Here is a 25,853-nt window from a genome sequence, read left to right as displayed (position 1 = left end):
CCTGTAAGGGGACAAGGCGCCACACTGCTTTTCTAAGGTGAGAACAAATGGCAGTGCTTCACTGGGTGCTGATGCCCATCATTCTGGCGCTTCTAGTGCATCATGAGCTAAGTTCCGGGAGTGCCACTGAAATATGTAAATGAATTGACCCCTGCTTGTCTCAGTAGGGGCGCAGCCAGCATCTGATGAACAACAGCTCCAGAGTATTATTAGGATGATGAGGATATTCTGTGAAACAATAACAAGGTTTGTTTGCGCTAAATCTCTGTAGGTGTGCAGATACAGAGAAAGATAGTTACCAAACAGACATAGGTACCATAATGACAGGTTTCTCCACTTTTCAAACACTGCTGTTTTATGTGCAGTACCCACACTACCTGAATACATTTTGAACTATATATTGGATCCTGTTGCTGCCTCAACTGTTCAAATTTCAAGTCGGTAAGCGCACAGTAGGATGCTGAGTCCTATCATTATTTGCCTGTCTCCAGGACTGATTTTGACCCCATCTGCTCGGCAGAAACTGGGCGGATGGGCTGTTGAAATGATCCGTGGGACTTTTAACTGCACCGATCCCACTGTCTTCCCACGGGTTCCGACCTTAACCTGCTCTTCTGAACAGGCGAGAGGGAGACCCACTAGAAGCCAGTGGGGTCCTTCTTTAAATATGCAGATCAGGCTCAGGAGATGTCATCATTATGGCTTCCCCGCCAGGCCAACCTAGCGGGAAGAGAAGCCGGGGCCAGAAGGGTAAATGGATGTCTTGTTTTTTAACTTTCCTTGTGGGAACAGGAGCAGCAGGAGTGCTCCTCCAGGCCCTGGAAGGAATATTTAGATCTCCCCTGCCCCGGGCTTCCCGCCCCCTCCCCTGATCATGAGGCCCTCCCTAACCCGCTCCCAACCACTTACCTAAGTGCTGAGGACCGATCCTTTGGGTCCCTGGCAGCGGCCTCCTGCCACACAACATCCCACTCCAGCCCACCGGCCTGCTGCCACTTTCCACCAGGTTTGGGCGGGAGGCTGAGGGCCTATGCGGATGAGGCCTGGGAGTTAAAATCTCCTGGGCCTCTTGCTGCTGAGGTCTGGATGTTGTGCTGCCCGCACAACTCGTGCCCCGAGTTAAAATCGGGGCTTCTGCCACATTATGGGCTAAATCACCATTGGACAAACAGCTAATTTAAACATCAAAAAGAGAAATTTGCTCCAATAATCCTATGCTGGACACATGCATGAATACAGGTAGGAAGATACGTGCACTGGCCAATATACTAATAATTATAATTAATTGTAAAAAGTAATTCACTCTTAAGCAATTAGCAGTAAAACAAATGGAAACCTGAAACCCTTCTATATAAGTGGGCTGTGATGTTAAAACTGATCAACATAAATATAAAGGTGTGGATTTGGATTAATATTTATTTTTTATGGGAATAACACTTGAAGTTCAAGTGTTTACATACTGAAAAGCCTCAGTTAAAACACTGTTTTGAATAATGCTCACATGAAACACATAAGTAGTTGTAACACAATTAACAGAATAATTGCTTTAATAATAACATCTCATTACAAGTGACCCAGTACCAAAGGTAGACTACTTCACTCAGGCGTGAGACATTCAGTTACTAAGCTCCGCTGAGAGACTATCAATCAAACTATTGTATTTTTTTTAAAAGGACAATAAAAACATTATTTGCTGCCTACTGTTCTAGTGCATTTGTGAACAGACCCTGTACCACAAAGGGTATCACACAGGCGATAAGCCAATTTTTTATCTCTGTCACGGCTTTCTAGAGAGGTGTTGAATAGAGGTGAATTGCTTTATCTCAGACAGGGGGAGAAAATATCTAAGAGTTGACTTGAGATACCCTCTACCAGCTGGTTACACAATGAAAATATCAGGACCTGTTGCAGCCCACCCAAGTTGCTGGAGGTGGACATCAGTGACGTAACAGGAGGATTAGATGAAAATAGGAGAGAAATCTTCTCAAATTGTTCCTGCACTCTTCCCGTCTTAGATTGCCAGATGGCCTTCACAGCTCTTAAAAGACTTACGTTTCTGATCGTATAATAACTAGAATTCTGCAAAGTAAAGGTTGAGAATGTCATAATAAATAAAGTCAACTCTTGTTGTATTTTGGAATAAATCTTCCATCGATCCGCCAAGGTTCACGATTTAAAAAAAATGTATTTCATCCTGGATACTAATAACCTTTCCGCACACAGATCTGAATTATAGATATACTTCTTCCCAGGCAGGTACTCTTTGTCTGTGCTGCATTGCAGACAGAGTCATTATCATCAATGTCAGTTCTGCATTGCTATTATAATGGTGAATGTACTATGGTAGCAGAAGATGCCAGTAAAATCAGTAGGCTTGTAACAATGTAGAAAATAACATTTTTAGAAACAGTGTATGAGTAATTTGAGACGTGACGTGTGGTAAGTTAGGAATGCTTGGGAGGAACAGGTGACTTTGGACCTATGGTTCGCAAAGCTCTCCACCACTAGGGGGTTCCTTGTATCACCACGAAGAGAGTGAGGAGAGAGGTTAGGAGAAATTTGTTTACATTGCAGTTGGAGCATGGAATGCCTTGCCACAAGGAAAGGTTGAGGCAGTGGGAAAATCGGATACATTTTTGGAGCAGAGCAGGCTCTGGGAAAGAGAGCAGGGCAGTGGGATTAGTTTTGAATTGCTCAAAGGAAGAGCCAGCACAGACACAGATGGGCTGAATGGCCTTCTGTGCGGTAAACTTCAATGTCTGGGTCTGTTGTAGACTAACTGATAGAGATTGATTGCTATGATTAGTTAACAACTCTATTATCTTTGTATCATGTGACTACCAGGATGGTAGCAGGCGAACCAGGTGGACTTTGGTCTTTTTCTCGTCTAGCAATTCCTATGTTGCTAATTCTGAAAATGTAACAATGCACGAATCCCAGGAAGAGATAACAAACAGCCACCATAGTTATCTTACTCCATTTTTTCCACTTGTCTCAGTGACCGAGACAGGCGGATATTTAATTTATATGGCAGGTCAAATTCAGTTTAGGTCTATTGATCTGTGTGAATATGATCTTTCCCAGCACTGGCATGGCACCTTGGCCCTGAAGGAGTCCATTGGTTTAGAAATATCAAACTACTGTCTGATGCTCGTGCTGTGCTCTGCGGTGGGGCAGAAAACCAGTGGGAAATCATAGCTTGCCGCTTCTGTATCATTTTGATTTGCACAGTTTAAAAGTGGCACTGGGTGACGGGCTTTTGTTTCTTTTAACTCCATGGTGACGGTGGATTGAAAGCATCTGCCAGATTTACACAATGCACTTTTAACTCAAAATGACTAAAATTCACAGGGGAGGCAGGGTGGGAATAGCAGAATATTTTATTCCACGGGTGAGGCCAGCTACGTATTTCATGTGTGATAAACGATGAGTGCTTTACAAAGGTCACCCTCACAACTCAAATAAAACAGGTAATCAATTGTATGTTCTACTAACACCAGGGGCAAAAAGCTGGACGAATGGGGAGTGGTTGGTGCTGAGATTTACGACATAGTCCTTCACCACAGCGTTGGGTTTCAATCCAGCTCAGACTGAAAAGAGAGTCTCTTCTTTCTGATGGATATAATACGGTTCTTAAGTGAAATGTGTTTCATCGGTCTCGTTCTAATTGAGTACAAGTCCACACAGCACAGAACTGCCCACAGTTCAGCAATTAGTAATAGATTAATGGCTTCATTCAGAGATGCCATTGGGTAGCTGGTGAAAATTAAATGAGCCATACTGCTGCTCTAGGGAGTTCTGAGGTTAGGGTTAAGGTGCATGGCTGCATACAGTAGACAGGCCTGTATTCTTTAACATCTGACCTGGGAATGCATGATATGTACACAAAAAATGGGATTTCATTCCCCAGCACTAATTAACCTTAGTACAGAATTCCGTTCCAAATCAAAAATAATAAAAATACAAAAAGTTAATTGAGGTAACCACAGATATATTTTGCATCTTAACATAGGTTTTTTTTTAATGAATTTGTGTGCTTCTTATTACTAACGATGTTAGCGAATGGAATACTTTTCAACTTTGGCATTCCATGTCTGCATCAAGCACTCTCAGATCAGGCATAGCATGGAAGTATGTGGAGTGAAGTACTCCAGAGCTACGACCTAACCCGAGTCTGAGATCAGCACACCTTACAGAACTAGGAATGTTCCATTTCTCACACCATTATCCTGATCGTCTGAATGAAGTTGCCAATTCAGTTAGGGGCAATAGTCTGCTGATAACTCATCCCCTCTAGGAAAGAGACTGACAATGCTTCAGAATCATTTTAACTGAGACTCTTGCGACCAACAGAGAGATCTTCATCCCATTAACCTAGCTACAGTGAAAGGGCAGTGTTCTGTCCACCCTGCTATCCACCTTTTTAGAGTTAGAATATACCAGTTAGATCATGGTTGATCTGTACCTCAACTCCATTTACCTGCCTTTGTCCCATATCCCTTAATACCCTTACCTAACAAAAATCTATCGATCTCAGTCTTGAAAATTTCAATTGCCCCAGCATCGACAACCTTTTGGGGGAGATTCTCAACGTGCTGAATTCCTGTCCAAGTGCAATATTTAAATACAAAAGTACAAAACATTCTATAACTATTCATTTTATACTGCTCAGCAAATTAAATAACCCACTGTCAAATTCACCTAAAAACAGTAATTTGAATATTCTAGTCTCAAGTGTGAAGGAATTTGAAAGTCTAATCATGTTGGTGCATAAATACACAAGTTTTTCCCTGCTATTTTTTTTCAGATGGCTGAATGAGTGAATAAATGGGCTGTGGGAAGAAAGATTTGCAAACTGGCTATTTTTTTCTGTAGTTGATAGAATTTCTCGTTCAATCATAATCCTGATAAAATGCACGTTAATTTCGTGCCAAGCTGTGCATTTATCGAGTCACAGCAATGGAGTTAAAGACTGTATGTTAAAGCAGCTAAGCACTTTTTAATTCCTTTCACGCTGTCAAAGTTGGACGACTGTGATATCAGAGCACTTACTCTGACAACATCAACATGTTAGAATGAGAGAGGGTCAGAAATTGATGCAACGGCGCATCTCACGGCGAGCAGCGTCGATTGGACTTTTCACCTCAGCGTTCACATCGCATTAATTTTTTTGCCGAAAACTGCTTTTTGTTAACGAGTTAATAATGGGGAGTGCTGTTAATGCATCATTATTATCCCAGCAAGTTCTGGTCCCTTCTCCCAAAAAAAAAGCACTTGATGAGAAAAGTCACCCCACCATAGAAACCAGAATTGGCAGCTGTGGTTCAAATGGACTATGATCCGTCGTTTCCTGTCATGGTTGGGATACTGTAGGCATCAGCTCTGTCAGAAGCTGAGGAAACCCATCACACGTACTGCTACAGGCAGGTTGGGCTGTCAGTCGGGGTTGGAGACTCAAAAATGTTCCCACCATCATTTTGGTTGCCTCTTTACAATGGGAGAAGGAGGAAAAGCTTAAATGTTTGCTCTGATGACGGGCTTAGCTTGTGCCCGTGAGTAGAACACAGATCTAACTCAGCCTTCGACAAATTAGATTTTTAAAATTATTATAAAATATTCTATAGCAATTATTAGAAGTGGGCCTCTTTTTTGGCAGCACAGTCTGAGAATTCCTACAAGCACTGTAGAACTGCTCAGCTAACACAGGGCAGTTGTCTCGCAGATGATGGAGTCTCGAGATTACACTCGAAATGGAGCGAACCCTCTCCAGCAAAGGTTATAATTTAATATTCTCTTTATTTTGATTTGAGAGTTTTAGAAAAAGTGTAACATTTTAAAATAATTTTAAATAGCAATCTTCCGCACTTCAAATTGGAATCTGGAGTTGTGTCTAAATCCGTGACTTTGCCTGATCTTTAAGAAACCCCAGCATTATCTGTCTGTGTCAGCTGTGGCTCAGTGGTAGCATTCTTGCCTTTGAGTCAGAAGGTCTATGGGTTCAAGTCCCACGCCAGAGACTTCAGCACAAAACCTAGGCTGACACTCCAGTGCAGTACTGAGGGAGTGCTGCACTGTCAGAGGTGCTGTCTTTCAAATGAGATGTTAAACTAAGGCCCCATCTGCCCCTCAGGTGGATGTAAATGATCCCATGGTACTATTTCAAGAAGAGCAGGGGACTTCTCCCTGATGTCCTGGCCAATATTTATCCCTCAACCAACATCACTAAAACAGATTATCTGGTCATTATCAAATTGCTGTTTGTGGGACCTTGCTGTGCAGAAATTAGCTGCCACCTTTCCTACATTACAACAGTGACTACACTTAAAAAGTACTTCATTGGCTGTAAAGCACTTCGGGACGTCGTGAAAGGGGCTATATAAATGCAAGTCTTTCTTTCTTTTTACACTATATTGGAATGCCCCAAACATGTATCGTTCAGTTTGTTTCTGTGCCGATATCAAGTCTACTAACTTTTCCAATTGCAACTATTTTTGTCCTTTTTGAAAAGTAGATGACAATGTCAAATGTCTATAATCCTTAAAATACTTCTCACATCATCATGCTATGTATGGAGCTTGCACGGCAGGATGTATGGTTAAATTCTAATTTTACAGCTATGCTGTGTCTTAAGAAATATCGTTCATGGTAATTAATCAAAAAAAATTCTCCCCGACACACCCAGCAACATCAGTGACCCATGCTTTAACAGCACTTGGTACTGTGACTGGATAGTATGGTAAAAGACAACGTCCCCATCCCTGTAATCCTTCACCTTTCTGACATAAACCGTAGAATTAGAAAAAAATTATATTTCTTGCTCAATGAAAGTAAGGTAGAGTCTCCTGATCGAGATTTCCCCTCAGCCGTCTCCGCATTTATAGCCATTTTCCTATTCATTAACTTTTCTGATTGATTGTGTGGACATCAGGAAGCACAGACTGCCATTTAAAGAACTCTTGTCATTACATGCACAAATAGTTTAACGAGTCGCAGGCTTAACTTGGTTCTTTTCTCTAGCCTGTATAATTTTCTAGCGTGATCCCTGTTCGCACACCTCAATTTTAGCCCTCCCACCTCCTCAGTCAGCCCCATAAACGACATACCAGTCCCTGTTCAAACACCTCTCCCTCACTCAGCATCTCTCTGCCTCACTTCCCTTCCCCCTCCCCCGCTCAGCATTCTTCCTCCCCATTACTCACCAAGCACACTCTCCTCACCAGCATGTCACTCTGACAAAGACAGCTAAAATCTGGGACCTCACCGTGCAGAGCACTGTGCGAGTAATCTTTTAGGGCTTTGAATCTTCTGAAAAAAACGAAGAAAGCCAAATACTGCTTTTTATATGAACACTATAGCACTATTAAAAGGCTGCAAAAAGACTAATTCCTTTTTCCTGAGGGTTTTACCCTTTTGAAAGCATGGTACGGCGAACACTTTGTTTCTGTGTAAAAGAGGCAAGAGTCTATTTGCGTGTGGAATGTCCTCCATAGAGATCAAAGGGACTGAGAACACTTTAGCAGTGCCCAAAATGTATCGTCAGTCAGGATTACTCACATGTCTGGGTTTTGTGCTTTCCAAGCAGTTGAACTGACTGAAAAGTACTGCAACTGGCTACCAGTCTGATCTTCAGCAGCTCACTGGAAGGACCCATCACTGGAAAAGGTTAATAAATTGATGTAGCATCTTATTTAAGCAAAAAAGGTCCTTGTGTGAGGTAACAAAAGGTCCTCTGCTGGATATGAAGACCACCTCAAGTTTTGTTCTGTATGTGGCAATGTGGATCAGAATGGATCTCCCACCACTGTAATATACCACCGTGAAACTCTAAAAATAGCAGGGCCATTTCTGCATCAAAATCATAAACTAAAATACGTTTTAGTCACTCATTCCAAGATTTCTGTAAATCGAGGAATGTCCTGTTCATTTCCGTACTACTGACCATTTAAACATATGCCAGAAAATATTTTTTCTAATGATGTTTGACGGAAGGACGTGCATATTTTGCAAATGGAAAAGTTTGTTGAGTTGATTAAAAGGATTGAAAGATGAAATAAAAAACCTTACTGCTAAAAAAAAAAATCAGCAACTGGTATAAGATGTGATGAATTGGATTTCAGAACGAAGGCTCTGTATTTTTAAAAATTCCACAGGGAGCTATTAAAATGCAGCAACCAGTCTGATAGCTAGTTTTCCTGGACTAACATTCAAATCACAAATTTTTGTGATGTGGTATCACAAGTAAGGATTATTCTTGTAACTGGGCGAGAGTCTCTGAAAATTAGCTAATGCAAGAACCACTCAAAAAAGAAATCAAACGTTAACCTAGCCAAGGGAATTTATCTGTGCAAAATAACTGTCCTTGTATATATGGAGTCAACTAATGATTGAACATTCATCTATATTGAAGCGGTGTAATGTCATGTGTTAACAACCCAAGGCTGCACTACTGAAACTAATAGGCAAGTCTCCATTCATCCCACATTTTCCCTTTTTTGAGCTTATGCATTCCAGACAGTGATCCTAAATTTTATGTCAATGAAGGAATGAGTGGGCACATGAGTTCATTCTGTTAGAAAAGGCTGTGGCACATGTACCCCCAGGAGGGCTAGCAGGCAAAATATGAACCACCAAATTTCACTCTTTAAGAAAAAGCTAATATAAATAACGGACTTCTGGTGCTATGTTTACTGCAGATATCGTGAAATTCTTGGATTAGACCATGTTTTCCGGCAAAATGCACCTTAAATTATAGGTGATAAACTGGATGATACGTGCAAAATGGAATAGAGTAATGATCAGGTCACATTATTTAATCAGATATCAGTTTCAAATACATAAGGCGATATCTACTTAATACAGAATATGAACTTGCCTAGAAATGGGGATAGCTGATGATGCTCAGCACAATACTGAAACATTCTTCCAGTATCGTAGCTGTAAAATGATATTTCGAGAAGAAGTTAGAATTTAAAGATAAATGCGAGAGTGAAATTTAAAAAGATAAAATAATTTGAAATATGAAATGAATATTTTCTGCAGGCATTTACTCGAGAGGAATAATACTAACTTGCTGTTCAGTTTCTGTAGTACATCCAAAATGCTAATTTTGAAGTCGATGTGACAAAGAGACTTGATAGGTTAGGACCTAAGAGCAACAAATCCCTTGGCTAGGTGATACATATCCTTGAGTTGTGAAGGGAGGAAATTTGTGGGGCACTGGCTAGCATCACAGGAAAATCGCTGAGCTCTGCTGAAATTCCACAGGAATGGAAGCATGCAAACACATTTAAAAAGGGTGACAAGTCTGACTTGGACAACTACAGGCCCATTAGTCTAAGATTAATTGTAAGTAAATTAGTGGGATATATTATAAGGATTAAGCTAGACTACCACCTGTACAGCGGTAACTTAAATAGGCCACACAGATTTAGAAGGATAAGATGCTATTTTCTTTGAGGAGGTTATGGAAAGAGTTGATAGTGCAACGCCCCATGGTATAAATGTGAACATAGGAATTTATAAAGGTAATATAAAGACAGATTATATGATTTTAAAATGGTTGAATTCTGTCTGCAGGCCCTGGTCCAATTATCCCCTGCCCTCTAATCCTGTTACACCTGAAGGCTGCACCCTTAGTCTCAACCATCCATGTACAACCAAAACCAGCTGCAGGTTTCCAAATTTGCTGAACAGTAGAGACAGAAGATTCAGCAAAAGTTTTGTAGAAGATTTAGACTGCACCAACAAAATGACAAATAAACTTTAACATAGGTAGGCTAAGAAAGGGGCTACCAATTTCAGTACCTAGATAAATGTAGCAAAGCAATTAAAAAGAACTGAATTGAATGCTAGGACATGTATCCAGAGCAGTAAAATACAAGGCTACAGAGGTTATAAGACCATAAGAGCCATAAGAGATAGGAGCAGGAGTAGGCCATTCGGCCCCTCGAGCCTGCTCCACTATTTAATGAGATCATGGCTGATCTGATTTTTACCTCAACTCCACTTTCCCGCCCTTTCCCGATATCCTTTGACTCCCTTCCTGATCAAAAATTTGTCTAACTCAGCCTTGAATGTATTCAATGACTCAGCCTCCACAGCTTTTTGGGGTAAAGAATTCCAAAGATTCATGACCCTCTGGGAGAAGAAATTCCTCCTCATTTCCATCTTAAACGGGTGACCCCTTATTCTGAGACAATGCTCCCTAGTTTTAGATTCCCCATAAGGGGTAACATCCTCTCAGCATCTACCCTATCGAGTCCCCTCAGAATCTTGTATGTTTCAATAAGATCTCCTCTCATTCTTCTAAACTCCAATGAGTATAGACCCAACCTGTTCAATCTTTCCTCATAAGACAACCCTTCCATACCCAGAATTAACCTAGTTATGCTGAGGTTTTATGAAGTATTGGTCGGACCACACTTAGTGCACTGGCCCACCACACCATAGAAAGATAGACCTTCAAAGGAGGTGAGCTATAAGGAAAGATTAGAGAAACTCAAGGTTTATAGTCTGGAAAGAAGGCTGTTAAGGGGGAGGGTGGGGAGTCTCAAAGACATATAACAAATGGCACAGATAAGGTAAAACCAGAATATTATTTTAAAGTAAGACCAGAGGATATAAATGGAAATTAGTCAAACAAATATCAGGAAGAACTTCTTTACTCAGTAATAAGTGCTTGGAACAATCTTTGAGATAGGACAGCGGAGACAAACATTGGGAGTGTTCAAAATACAGTTGGATGCTAAGATAGGGTAGTCAGCGGTAATAAAGTGACAAGCTTTAAAGGGCTAAGTGGCCTTTTCTCGGTCCTGATTTTTCTTGTATTCCTATATTTGAAGATTCCACATAGATGTCATTTTTGTACTTTTTACTGATAGTATTTTTTGGGGAGAACTAGAACAATATGAGTTTAAACTTTCAAACAATGGCTCCCAAGTGAAAGCATTAGGGTAGAATGAAATTTTGGTGGCCAGCCATAGGAACTAAACCACATTTTTGGTGGCAAACCATAGCAGAAAGTTTTGCTTAAGCATATACAGATTTACTCAAAAACTGAAACACACCCATGGCTTTCTTGTATGAGTTTCAATGTCAACAGTCTTACAATGGAGCACTTGGGTTCAAGGGTCAAAGGGATCGTTTTTAACTGTTCCAGCTGGGGGCCAGCAGACTGGTTGCCTGTTTTACACCCTGCCCGGTTTTCCTTTCCAGTCACTTCAATCGGGCAGGGTGTAAAAATGGGCAGTCAACCCGCTGCGGGAACAGTTAAAATCAACCCCACTGTCTTAAAAATGGAGGGGAAAAAAAGCAGCATCTAAAAACTTTAGTGGCCAAAACCGGTGAACAAATTGAGGCCTAATCACTATGTTGCTTTCAACTGAATGACGATACTGCCCCATGCAGCTGCAGGCACAGGTCTATCTGAAACCCTCAGTTTTTCCATTCTCAATGGCCTGCTCTCTTCTCTCTGCAGGTGCAAAATTGTTCATCGCCTATATTGACGACATGCTTGATTGCTTGTCTCTGTAATAGAACTCATGGGCATAAAGGTGCAATAAACTGACTGATAAAACTATCATGACAATAACTGCGTTCTTATACAGAAAGTAAAATCTTTTTTATATTTTGCAGCGAGCAACGTGCTATGAAATACCACATGTTAGATTAATGTCAGACATCTGGCACATTTAGGCTGATGCAGTCGCAGCATGCCTCTTCGAGAGTCATTACTCGTAGTCTTCAGTGGCACGCTGACAGGTAAAACACTGCCACAGGCTGTACATAGTTTCCCATTAGTTATGACTGGTAATGTGTAGAAACTGGGCAATCTCAAAAGCGTTTTGTTTGTTTTTTTTTGTCCAACACACAACTCTACCACGATAGTACAGTGCTAATCAGGATTGAGAGAAGCAACCTCGGTGCAGATATTTGATTCAATCTGAACTCGTCCCGAGGCTGCTGAACCTGAGGCCAGACCTGAACCACAAAATCACTATCAGAATCAATAGTTCAAGAGGAAACCTGGATCAGTTCCAAGTTCTGTTGCTTCCGAGAACTCTCCGTTCCTCCAACTCTGACCTCTTGTGCATTCCCCACTTTCTTTGCCTCACCATTTGCGGCCGTGCCTTCAGCTGCCTAGGCCCTAAGCTCCGGAATTCCCTCCCTAAACCTCTCTGCCTCTCCAACTCCCTCTCTTTCTTTAAGGCATTCCTTAAAACCTGTCTCTTTGACCAAGCTTCTGGTCACCTGTCCTAATGTCTCCTTCTTTGGCTCGGTGTCAATTATTTTTTGTCTGATTAGGTTCCTGTGAAGTGCCTTTGAACGTTTTACTATGTTAAAGGCACTATATAAATGCAAGTTGTTGTTGTTGTTGTTGTTTAGGTTGGGAGCCTTTGTCAAATGGAAAATTCCTTCCCCCCACCCCCCCCCCCCCCATGTTACAGAAAATTCAAGCCGGATTTAATTGCAATTCACTTGGTATTCACATGGACTGGCCCAACTGACCTACCACAGTTTAGGTTAGCTTCAATTCCTGGCCCAGACGTTATCTCCCCTCTCTGTTTTGTGAAGTGTATATCATGGCCACTACAGCACTTGTGAGGTTGGCCACAACCCTCTAATGGTTTTATCACCTGGGGGTTTGTCCAGTCAAACCTGTTATATTTATCCCGGAGATATGTATCAAATCTCATCTGTAGCTGCGACATTTTCTATTTTCTCATAATTGTGATGTTTTTCAGTGAGTATTTTTTTTGCTGCTCAGGAGAGTGAGCTGAACCAGCCTTGGGAATGTCATTTTGTCAGTATGGCGCTAAAGCCACTTCTGAAGATAGCGTTGGTGTTTACTGCTAGCTGAGAGGTTGCTGAAGGAGGTGTTATACCTCATGGGCAACTTCTTTCAGATGTTTGCTTGAAAATGCCTCTATTATCAGTTACATCTTTTATAAATATTCCTCAATGACTCAGTCAATGACACCAGGCAATCCCAGGCGTGATCTACCCGTTGATGGTGAAATTGCTGATCTCAATTGAGATGATGCTAAGAGAGCTATAATTGGGCTCCATGCCCCTGAGCTGCTCCTTATTGTGCCTTCAGATGGAGAATGTTTTTTTTAATTGCAATCTCTTAGTTTGGACACTTCCAAATGGACATCCAATATGTTGACCTGCGGGAATTTCATTGGAACCATTCACTGATGGTCCGATCCTGACATACGCTAAATGGCTCTTTGCTACACGATGGAACTTAAAATGGCAATTTGTCATAGGGAGAGAAATACCACTGCGATGAAGTAGAAGAACATATTTTTCAACAGGATCAAGATGGGAGGGAAATATCTAGTTTTCTGAAAGCACTCTGCAAAAGTTACCTTTTCTATTTTAATTAAGTATTTAATATATAGACGACTTTTTTTTGTACACAGAGCTGGTGTCCTGGCTGAATGCTGGGAATTTATGGTGAACTTGAGAACCTGATCTGCAGGAAGCTTTACCTGATGTCAGATGTGGCAGCTTTCAATTACAGCCATATTTACAGGGACCCACAGCTCATATTGGGGACCAATAATAGAAGCAGGCTATCAGTCATCAACCATATCATAGAATCTTATTGCATAGAAGGAGACCATTCAGCCCATTGTGTCTGTGCCGCCTCTTTGAAAGAGTTTTCCAATTAGTCCCTCTCTCCTGCTCTTTCCCCATGGCCCTGAAAATGTTTCCTTTTCAAGTATATATCCAATTCCCTTTTGAAAGCTACTATTGAATCTGCTTCTACCATCCTTTCAGGCAGTACATTCCAGATCATTAAAACTCGCTGCGTAAAAAAAATTTTCCTCAACTCCCGTCTGTTTCTTTTGCCAATTATCTTGAATCTGTGTCCTCTGGTTACCAGCCAACCCATCAATGGAAACAATTTCTCCTTATTTACTCTATTAAACCCCTCATAATTTTGAACACCTTTACTAAATCGCCCCTTAGCCTTCTCTGCTCTAAGGAGAACAATCCAGACTTCTCTAATAGAACCATAGAAAAGATACAGCACAGAAGGGGGCCATTCGGCCCATCGTGTCCACGCCGGCTCGAAGAACAACCAGGTGCCCATTCTAATGTCTCCACATAACTGAAGTCCCTCATCCCTGATACCATTCTAGTAAATCTCCTCTGCACCCTCTCCAAGGCCTTGACATCCTTCCTAAAGTGTTAGACTCGTACATTTTCTAAAATGATACATTTACACCTGGCCTGTCACTAGTGAGCGGCAATTTTACAGGATGCGGATTGATATTCAATAGTTGCAAAGTCTCTATAAGCAACTTTTCAACTGCCATGGGCGTGTCAACTATAACACTGATCCTATCAATGGGAAGTGGGGTCTCATCTGTTCCAGCATGGAATAGTGCAGTGATGACATTCGCTACAAGTCTGCATAAGATTTTAGGCAGCTTAGTTCTTCTCTTTTCCACTGAGATAGCTGGGATCATTGCTTTTTTAATATAACTCTACTTATGCAGTGTGGAAAAGCACAGCCTTCAACCCATGCATCAGATGATAATGTATCACAAACAACCCGGGGGCAAGAATTCGCACCGTCTGCTCAGTGCTGGGATTTAACACAAAATGGAGAATCACAATCCGTTCACTTCTTTCCTCCCCTGTAACATTCAGCTTAATTTTCTACAATGCACTTGTACATCTCTGTCTCTCAAAATAAGACAGCTTATGAATTACCAGCTCATATTAACAAAACTAAGGTACTTCATCACACACCATCCTGACTTGGACATAAATTACTATTCCCTTTTCGCTGGGTCAATGTCCTGGAAGTCCATTCCTGACACCATTGGGGGAGCACTGTCTCCACAAGAACTGTAGCAGTTCAAGGAGAAGGCCTAACACCACCCTCTCTGTGGCAACGAGGGATGGGCAATAAATGCAGCCTTGCTGGTGTCATCCTCATCCCGAGAACAAATTAAAAAACAACTAAAGGCACGGTTTTCAGGAAAAAAATGTTTGGCAAACGCAACACCATTGGTCCGATGGTGCAAATACTGTTAAAATGCCATGAAGTACTGTGACAAAATGAAACATATATCCTCTGAGTTGATTGGGGAGAGGGAAAAGCCAAAAATGTTCTCGTGAAGACTGTGCCTCTTTAAACAAAAACATGATAGAAATCCTATAAGATTTGAAAACTACCAGTTAAAAAAAAATCCAAATAAATTTATTATCTGTTTTACAAGATTTAATGTACAAACATATTTTAAAAGATTTGCAATGGGGTGGTTAATTTGAATTTGGTGAAGAATCTGATGCAATTTCCACAAATTACCCCAACGAAGTGAGTCTAAATTCAAAGTTACTTAATTTGAATCATCTGTTAATTCAAATTAAAATAGTGCAAAAAACACCACCTGTGATGTTTTATTTCATTTGAACTAATGCATAATTCAATATTTTTTCAAGCAAGAAATGACTGTGAATTAATCGGAGTAAACTAGCAAATATCAGCCCACATCATGACTGGTGATTGTGCCCGTTCCTCAAAGTTTGGAATTGTTCTTGAAATGGAAGATTACAAAGGTGAAATTCATTGCAACCACCCAATTCTTCATTGAGACCTCGGTAGCGTTACTTTAAACCTCTTACCTTGTTCAGGTACCTGAGAGCCGGTGGAATTGAGAGTTGTATTCAACATTTCATTGATAGCTGTGTCACAATACAGGCCCCGGTGAGCATCGTGTTCACTGTCAGTTTGGTCACTTTCTTCGTGTCCGCTGTCCTTGAGACTGTTTCTTTCCAGGTCCTTGAATGTAGAACTACTGGAGTGTGAAGCAATACTGATTTATTGTCATGCCTAGCAGTATCAGATAATGCTCTCCTTATGGAAAAGAAACATATTGCAATACATATTGCCTCACATTGAAGTCCATCAAAAATATATTGCCAAATGTTACATTCTGTGTCAAAATATATCAAAGTCAAGAGGTCATATTTCTCTCCCCCCCCCCCACCGCCATAAAGGGTTCATGTTGCTAAGTAAGGCAAATTTAGTTATATGTTTTCAGTCCCTCTCTTTCTCGCTCTGGCAAATGATTTGTGTTAAAACTGCCCTATCTTTATTCCTACGGCCTTCTTGTCAATTTCAGCTCAATTCTGTGTTCTCAGAATTGGCCAACGGGTGACCTCTTGTGTGCCTGAGCTGGGGTTTGAAAAGAAATCCATTGTCGCTGGATTGCTGCTGCAGGATATGGATTACGTTTGAATGGGAAAGTGACTGGCAAATTTTTTCAAAAATCAAATGGGAGATAATTTACTTTATTTTCAGGTTAGTTCGTTTGTAAAAGACCCTTGAAAAGGGATACTTCCGGATTGGAAAGCAATGCAAGGGCACATCGTTGTGCTGTTTTCTTAATAGCAGAACTATATTTATTCTATTACTTAAAATAAATATATTACAAGGTGCTTTTTACACCGAGTCTACAATGAGGGACTGATCCAGAAAATAAGGGGGAGGCAATGATATTTTTCCCCATCTACAGGTTATTACGACTTGTACTGCAATTTTTAATGCTTCAAATGGTATTCTGTGCCTTGTTATGTGCCTCCACTCTTTCCTCACCGAGATTTATCAAAGTCTCAATGGGAGTGTGACTATGAAGCACAGTGAAATTTGAACTTTGAGGGTATGGGCAGAACTTTCCACATTGGTGTGGTTGTAAAACGGGCAGTAACGGATCAGCCGCTCGGTATAGACTGCGTCTGAGTTTCCTTTCCACTGACTTCAAATCGACAGAGGATTCAGGCGGGGTCTATAATGAGCTGCCGATCCGCGATCACCTGTTTTACACCCTCGCCAACATTGGAAGTTCTGCCCTATGTGAAATACGCGAGTCTATGAATTCGCTGCTGGATCAATGCCTCCTGTTGCTACAAGCTCAGCGTGGAGTCAGTCCTGCGTGTTTGCACTCCTAACGGGCGGACTGAGGATGGCACCCAATGACAAATACAACAGCAGCACATGACGGTCGGTCTCCCAAGACGGGGATGAAACTTTCCGGCGAGGATGTGAAACTAGCATTATCGGATGGACCGCCCGTCATACATCCTGCCTCATTTTCTTTCCAATTGAAGTCACTGGAAAGGAAAGTTGGGCGGGCGGGGTGTGTTATGGCCAACTGATCCTATACCACCAGTTTTACAACCCCCCCCCCCCTTGAAGTTGAAAGGTGTACGTGTCCAAGATGCATCCAGCTCGATGCTCGATGAAACATGATGGACTGTGGTGGCCCACACCAGGAGCACTGAGAATGTGGGAACACTTTTAATGCTGTTTGTAGTGAAGTTACCAGCTCAAAAATTGTATTTCATTTCCTCGCTGTTGTAATTTAGAATGTTGAGATGAGATTTGTTGCTGTAGAAACAGGATCCTTCATGGTTTGTGTGTGTGTGTAAGTGACCAAGCACAGCAGAGAGTTGGAGAGAGATCGCCCGAGGTTTTCCTAGTCCTACCTACCGACCCATTTTTAAAAAAAATTACAGCTGCCTGAGAAAGCAGAAGGTTAATTATATTTGACAAAAGAGATTCAGAAAACATCCCAGATGACTAGCAATGACATCTTGCTCTCAAAGTGCTCAGGGAGGATTCTGGCACTGAAATAAATAATATGACTCATTACAGCTTTTTTTTTAGTTCATTCAGAGAACATTCTGAATTCAGTCATGTTCTCGGGCGCTGTGTGTTTCTATGCTGCTTTACAGTGTGCAACATTAAAAATTTACCCAGCCATTCTGCAGAGAAACGATACCGAGTTTAAGCTGTAATTGACATTCCCTAGTTCAAAGGTTCCCCCAAATGTATTCAACAAAAAAAACACCTGCAGCAACAAAATGCTAGAAAACAGTGAATTTGCTCCCTCTTTTAAGAAAATAAAGTAGAAATAATGTAATTATTATTTTATTTTCATGCATCACTTAATATAAAGAATCTCCTGGTTCAGGGGATGGGGGAGGTTTGGGGCAGGAGGAAGGAGTTCATGCTCCCCTGATGGCTCAATGGTAAATGTAACCCCTACTGTGGTACTGAGCCATATACTGAGCCATATACACCATTAAGTACAAGCTTTAACTCTAGCTCTGTTCCAAGTTGCCCGATCTCAGTTGAGTCAGCAAATGGGGGAGTACAATTGGCTTCAGTGACCATGGTCTAGGGAGGAGAAAGTTTATTCGGCATTCCCATTTTCTGATTGCTATCCAGCGACGTCAGGTAGGTGTGAATGTGGACAACAGGTGAGAATAAAGTTGTGCTGTGAGGCTACATGGTTAAACAGCTCACTCTCTGGACTCGCTTATTAGGAATGGTGAGATACCAAAGGTCTGTCACACCAAATGGAGCAAGAATCACTACAACAATGAGCTGAAAGAAAGAGGAGAAAATTGGAGAAGGGGAAAAAACATTTCAAAAAAGCTGGCAGAACTCTCTAGAATTGTTGAATATGAAATGCTTTTACGGGTAATTACATGATACCGAGCCACCATATAAATTTATATCTTTTAATGAAACTACTGAACAAATGATTTCTCAAAAGGATGAAGGAGCGGAGGAGAGTAGTACAGTTTATTTCTGATGCTACTCTGTTTAAAATGACAGTGGGATAGTTCTACTCTAAAACTTGCATCTCTGTAGAGTGCAGCCCATCTCTCCCTCTCTCTGCAGATTTACTTGCATTTATTATTTAGGTATTTTTCTATGTACAGTAGATAAACATGAGGAAAGAGTGAAAAGATAACATCTACAGGTGGTTTATCATCTACCTTTTTAATTATTTATTACAATTGAAGAGGATTATTACAGTCCAGCACTGTGGACAGTGGTCATATGTTTTCATTAACTGTAACTATGAAACCAATTTAAAGTTGCAAAGGCCCACAATTTATCTTGGACAAATGTCCTTTAAGTGGAAGGATAGGAACTGATTTCCGTGTCTTCAGATCTGATTAGGTTTGCTTCACTCAGAGAGAAGATTCTCTGTGTTTCCAGTTTGGACACATCTTAATTGGTGAAAAGCCCTATCACCCCGCTCCCAAAAGACCATCTGTTGACATGAAGTCCAGGCACAGAAACACAAATCCTCCTCCCCTGATCTCACCACTAATGCTCATTACTTTCACCTGAACATATTCCAAATCCAAGTCAGTAGTTAGTGTTAGAATGAAATGTGCTCCAGGCCGTGATGCAGTAATGGAGCATGAATCAGTACAATAAAGAGCCACTGGCGTATGTATTGCCTCACAAGAGTGCAAAGGTTGTGGATTCAGCCTTGCAACTCGTCTTTCAGTTCGCTGCAGACCATATCAATGTCATCAGGTGGAAATGCTGAGCCGAGACTTGGCACTATCCCACAGGGGAGAAGCGCCACCCCTGCTCTCTTGCAGCTGTGGCTCGTTACAAAGCAGTACTGGGAGAGGCCTGATCGAACGCTGCTGAGTGCCCTTTCACGGCCTAAGGGGACCCAAGATAGGGAAGGGAAAAACTTTTTTTTTTAAAAATTGACTCTTTGTTTTATTAAAAAAGGACTTTTAATAGCAGTTCAAAGCTGCTAAGCCCCATAATGTTTTTTTCACAAATGTTTTAAAGTTAGAGAATAAAAGCTGAAGACATATAACAAGTCAGTTCCTGTCATGTCTGCTTACATCTGACGATGAATTCTATGGAGTTGGAGTGTAAGCGTCCCCCTTTTCCCAACTCTGACCTGTTCCCATTTGATTTCATTTTAAAGACTAAACATTTGCAAATGCACCTGGGTCAAGGTGGGGCATGTGGTACAGTGCCTGTGCTATGGAATGGCAGAATGCAATTTGACATCCATGATTTTCCTCGCAGCGAGTTGCAAATCCCGGGGTCCCCTTGGTGAGGAAGCAGCGCTTCTTCTGCCAACAAGGAGGAAGAGAGAAGCCCAGAGGACAAGGCGCCCGGTAATGCTCTCTTGCAACTTTGAGCGACCAGCTGCATGGCAGCAGAGATTTGGTCAAGCAGATTGGCTCTGTACATGAGCAAATCAGCGCGGGACGTGGTGGGTAATAGGAATTGAGGCAGAAAATAGCTGTAAAATTATTTTTTTTAAATCTGAGAAGATCTTAAGCCGACCTATTTCCAACTCAAGTCTGCATGACTCTGCACTTGGAAGCTGTTATTCTGTCTGCCACCATCTGATTTAATTCCAAGTAACCCACTTGCAATTTTCCCTGCTGATCTCACCAGACTTTCTCCTATTAAGCTCCACTGGAGGTTGGTGGAGAGTTTTCTAATTGCTTCCTTTCAGTGCACCTTGTCTCATCGTGCTTGTTGCTGCCGTCCTCAAAATCCCTTTCTTTACACACTGCTTCATGGCTAGGTGTCACTGTGATCGACAGGCCGCAGCGGATCTGAGATTCTTTTTCAGTAAAACCTTTTTTTTTGTTGCTAATAGATGCTTCTGGGCGGTTAGAACTGTGAATAAAATTCAACACTGAGGTGATTTCTTCTGCATGAAACGACGAGAGTGTTACTGGGAAAAACTGACCAGTGTTTTGAAGCAGCTTTAAATGAGAGAAGGATGCGATCAAATTATGCAAAGTCAGGATTATAGTGAACATAAGAACATAAGAAACAAGAGCAGGACCAGGCCATAAGGCCCCTCGAGCGTGCTCCGCCATTCAATAAGATCATGACTGATCTTCTACCTCAACTCCACTTTCCCGCCCATATCACTTGATTCCCTTAGTGTCCAAATATCCATTGATCTCAGTCTTGAATATACTCAATGACTGAGCATCCACAGCCCTCTGAGGTAGAGAATTCCAAAGATTCACAACCCTCTGAGTGAAGAAATATTTCCTCATCTCAGTCCTAAAGGTCTCTTAACAATAATGAGAGAGACACCAAAAACAATTGGCAGATGGCTTCATTATGGGAACACACTCGCAATGTTTAATACTGTATAAGGGAAGCGTGACTTACCTTTTGATAAGGTGCTGTCTGCTGTTTACGTAGCTTGATTCGTTGGAGTAATTTTCTGACTAAAGATAAAAAATAGAGAGATGCGTGAAAATAAAGATCACAGCATTCTGGACTGGCATGGCTTAGTAATCAGCAGTACAATTTGGTCTTTAGCATCCAAAAAAATACTTCCTTTTCCTTTGCTTTAGGAGGCTCCACAGATAAAAGCTATCTAGAGCTTAATCATTTCAGTTCATCTTCAATCGAATGCCAGTGAAATATCATTCTTCCAGATAAACTAATTGAGATCTGCAGCCTCGTCATTCATCTCCACTGTAGGGAAACAAGTTTGCAATGGTGGTTGTGACCAGAGTTCTTTACAAAGTCGCTTGTTGTGACAACAAAACAACTTCAATCCACGTCACACAGGTACAAGTGAAATAAAGGAAAATGCACTTCAAAATAGGGTTTTATAAATAGAAAATAAAACCCGGGTTCTGGCGAAAGGTCATCGACCTGAAACATTAACCCTACCTTCCTCTCTCCACAGATGCTGCCTGACCTGCTGAGTGTTTCTGGCATTTTCTGCTTTTTTATTTCAGATTTCCAGTATCTGTATTATTTTCTTTTTTGTTTTCTAATTACGAGAAGTCCATCTTTTTCCTTTTGGAGAAATTAGTAGGTATTTTACAGGCAGATTCTGGAAACACTTTGGATGTGAAAACTAAGATCTCGGAGGTGGAAAAGGGGGAAAAGAATTCCCTCCTGGTTCAGTGGATAAATGCGCCATGTGGTTAGGCAGACCATGAAGGTTCCAGGTTTGATCCCTGGCCTGCTGAGTTAATGACCTCAACCGAAGCTGCAACCTGGGTGTTACTTTTGGCTTCACTGTCCCCTAGATTATGGAGGAGTGAAGAAATATCAGCCAGGGTTCATGCTCCTGACCATGTCTAGTGACCATGCGGGAAAGTTCGTTTGTGTGGATGTAAGGTGAAGGCAGCATCCAGCATGGCTGTGATATCCCAACCCATCACTCGCTGTTTAGATTCATATATGGAGGGTGAGGTACCGGGGGGGCTAATGGAATCTGTGGAACTCTATCCCAGCAAACCTCAACATATTCAGGAGAGAAGTGGAAAATAACAGAAGAAAAATAGAATAAATGTTTCAAGCTCATTGTGTGCCAGTTTACTTCACCCTGCAGTGATTCCCATAATCTTTCAATCCATGGTGCTCTTCAAGATTTCTATGGCGGCAAATGACTTCATTACCTCTTATGTATGTCCAGTACCTTTTGTGTTTCCAGAGACCCCTCTATCTGTCCCCTCATCCTCCTCTTCGCAACCTTCCCCCCACTATGCCAATTTTTCTCACTCAGCCTGCCATTTTTCTTTGTTCATTACTGCCTCTGTCTAGTTTACAGCAATCCTTGCTTCCTCTGTTTACTGCTATCCTCTACCTTGCCTCCTTTATCTCCTTAAGGATCTCATTATTCATTCTACTTCAGACCATGAAATAGTCTTCTTACCTAACCTATAATTATTCTCCTCTCTGCTCTGTATATCCTCACTTTTTCCTCTTGCTCTTTTTTCTACTGGTTCCCCCCAAAGGTGGCCTTGTCACCTGAGTATCATCTTTAACGTGCCCTGTTTACGAGGTATGTCCTTTAATGACCTGTGTTAATTTTACACATAATGATGATCTTTGTTAATGAGGCTGAACTACCAGTTTTGTTTTGTGAAATACTATCTTTTAATAAAATTACAATTTCGGATAGTGAAATAATGTGGCAGTTTCTACAGTAAAATCCAACTATTCTACAATAGGGAAAGTAACTGCTCTGGAGAATAATGGTGTTACGAATGTTGTCTTGAGGATTGGGACTGACCAATGCTGGTTAAAATGAGTGGAGGAAAATTATTACGTGCAAAAGGTTACTTTCATAACCTGAAGCCAGTATTATACATTTCTGACACGATTCTCTCTTTTTCGAATTGTACCTCAATGGATTTAGTAACTTGGCTGCATTCAAGTAAACTAAAACTGTCAGATTACAAAGAGCACATCGACACTGAACAGCCCTATTTATGTTATGCTGGAGAGCAATAAACAAGTGGCTTTCGAACTAGTTTTAAACAGTATTTACAGCATAGAAACAGGACTTTCGGCCAATAGGTCCATGCCAGTGTTTATGCTTCACACGAGCCTCCGCCCATCCTACTTCATCTAACCCTATCAAGATATCCTTCTATTCCTTTCTCCCTCATGTTCTTTATCCAGCTTCCCCTTAAATGCATCAATGCTAATCACCTCAACTGCTCTATGTGGTAGCAAGTTCCACATTCTAACCACTCTGAATAAAGAAGTTTCTCCTGCATTCCTTATTAGATTTATTAGTGACTATCTTATACTTATGGCCCCTAGTTTTGGACACCCTGACAAGTGGAAACATCTTCTCTACGGCTACCCTATCGAACCACTTCATAATTTTAAAGATCTCTATCAGATCACCCCTCAGCCTTCTCTTTTCTAGAGAAAAGAGCCCCAGCCTGTTGAGCTGGTGCAAGTCTGTCCATTTTATAAAAAGAAACCGTAGAAGTTGGAAGGATCGGGAGTTAGTTCCAACCTCAACGTCTCACCATATTAACTCTACGAACGATAAATACGAGCAAAACAATCAAGAGTGCAAAAGTGAATAAAATATCATCAAAGTCAAATCTACAGAGGCTACCCTGGCATACTGAGAAATTTATGCTTTAACAGTGCTTGTTACAAGTAACCTTTATAAAAATATAATGTCACTTTTAGCAAAATACCATCCTCGCATGGTACAACATGTTACTCTGCTATAGCCAAGGGAGTCCAGCCAGTATAAAATTCACTTCAGCTGTTACCTTCCTATAGTAATTACTGTCGCAAAGCCACACTTGAGATTCATGGCAGGTGCCTTCAGTTCTGCACTTTATAAATCCAGCATTATGAATTGCAGCACTTAGCCTATAAAACCATATGTGGTATCGTATTTTTAAAAAAGGCTAGATTAAGAGCACATATTTTAAACGCAATTAAGATTTTAAAAAAAGAGGGTAAGACACGGGAATATTGTGAGCTGCTGCGCACAAGGACACACTGGAGTGTTTTAGGTTGTAAGTAATTTCTGGAATCTATTCTCTTAAGGTTTAGAGAGTGTTGACTGGAATAAGGGTGTTTAAATAAGGCAGCAAGGTCTAGCGGAGATGTTCCATTACCACCAGACCTTCAGTCTCTAATTGAACTCTCAAATGAATTGCTCTAGCAGTTCCTATAAATTCATAAATATATATCTTTGTGTGATGCTTGGATCTTTAAAATTAAAATGAAAGACATGAAACAAAAAAGAAAATGCTGCAAATGCCCAGCAGTTTGATCAGTATCTTAGAGAGAAGATAGTTTAATGTTATGGGTGTGACCCACCATCAATTTTGTGCCCCCTTGGGTTATCAACCCAGCCACGACATTATCTCCTAGTTGAAATCTTTATGGCGTTCTGGCTTTTCATAAAACACAGGAACAATTGAATGAGTACATTCTTTATACCATGGGCGCAGCCTTAGGAGCTGAGCGACAATATTAGCGCAAAAACCATGTTTTCAGAAGATGTTTTTGATAGGATGTCAGATGCACTATTCGTCACTCTTCTGCATTCAATTTTTCCAACAAAAAAGGTGCAGGAACATAATCTGTCCCAAAGATCATGCAGATGATGAAATGCTCAAATAAACCTAGATATCTCAAACCTTCTTCGAAAATAATCCCCAAAAGTAACAAAATCAGAATTCCTTCACTACAAGCATGAAAACATATTACTCACAACTCATTGTCAGAAATCTGTACATTTATAAAAGCTAATATGTAGATTATGCGCAGCAATGTATCATTCCAAGTTAAACAAATCTGTGGTCCCAACAAACTTGTAACTCTGCTTGGACTGCCTTTTGTTAAAATATAGTCTCACACTGAGATGCACATGGTAGATTCCATTTAAAAATCAGCACTCCAGTTAAATAGTTGCACATCACTGTCTCTGTACAGAATGACACACTCATGCAGTCTGTGCAGGTATCATCAGCAATTCCTTTCCAAACCCCCACTGGTACATTTAAAATGTCTGGTTGCTACAAGCACTGTTTATTTGGTAAACAGCTCAGCGTAACAATAAGATGTAATTTATGTCCAGTTTGATTAATGTCTGTTGCTGATGGAATAGTTGGCATGAGACCTGTTCATAGACTGGGTATAGTAGTGTAGCAGCTATATTACTGGACTAGTGATCCAGACGCCTGGACTAATAATCCAGAGAACGTGAGTTCAAATCCCATGGTAGTTGGAGAATTTTTTTTAAATTCTGGAAATTAAAATCAGTAAGAGTGAAGATTGTCATAAAAAGCCAACTGGTTCACTAATCTCCTTTAGGGAAGGAAGCCTGCCGGACTGGCCTATATATAAGTCCAGTCCCACACTAATGGTCACGGGATGTGGTTGACTCTTAAATTGCTCTCTAAAGTGGCTTGGCAAGCAATGCAACAGTATAGGGATGGGCAATAAATGCCATCCTTGCCAGCGGTGCCCACAGTCCAAGAATGAAAAAAATAATTTCTGCCAATGCTCAATGTGGCTGCCCACTAGGAAGGGCAAAGCATCACCAAGGCCGAATATCTCTGGCTGATTTTCACCCCTCTTACCCCCACCCCAAGGGAACTACCACAGCCATGCAGTGCGGCTCAGATCAGGAGCTGAATGGAATGGGAAACTGAAGCTGTGTCACTCTGCCCAATGGCACTAAACTCAGCACAGGCTGTGCCATACCCTACGCAATATAATAATTACTTATTTAAAA

The 25,853-nt window shown here is 41.1% G+C and overlaps 1 protein-coding gene across 1 annotated transcript in view; it reads right to left on the bottom strand.

The window, feature by feature from the left end:
- The window catches only part of pcdh19 (protocadherin 19), a 103,299-nt gene that overhangs the window by 4,820 nt on the left and 72,626 nt on the right, over window positions 1-25,853 (bottom strand). Inside the window, exons 2-3 of the mRNA XM_067996880.1 lie at window positions 20,999-21,057; window positions 15,649-15,821 (exon numbers count right to left, since the gene is read on the bottom strand). Coding sequence (XP_067852981.1) covers window positions 15,649-15,821; window positions 20,999-21,057 — 232 coding nt within the window. The remainder of the gene's footprint in view (window positions 1-15,648; window positions 15,822-20,998; window positions 21,058-25,853) is intronic.

The sequence above is a fragment of the Heptranchias perlo genome, chromosome 15, assembly GCF_035084215.1.
Source record: "Heptranchias perlo isolate sHepPer1 chromosome 15, sHepPer1.hap1, whole genome shotgun sequence".
Classification (NCBI taxonomy): domain Eukaryota; kingdom Metazoa; phylum Chordata; class Chondrichthyes; order Hexanchiformes; family Hexanchidae; genus Heptranchias; species Heptranchias perlo.
Note: the sequence above shows the minus strand (reverse complement) of the source record. Positions and strands in the feature narration are given on the sequence as shown.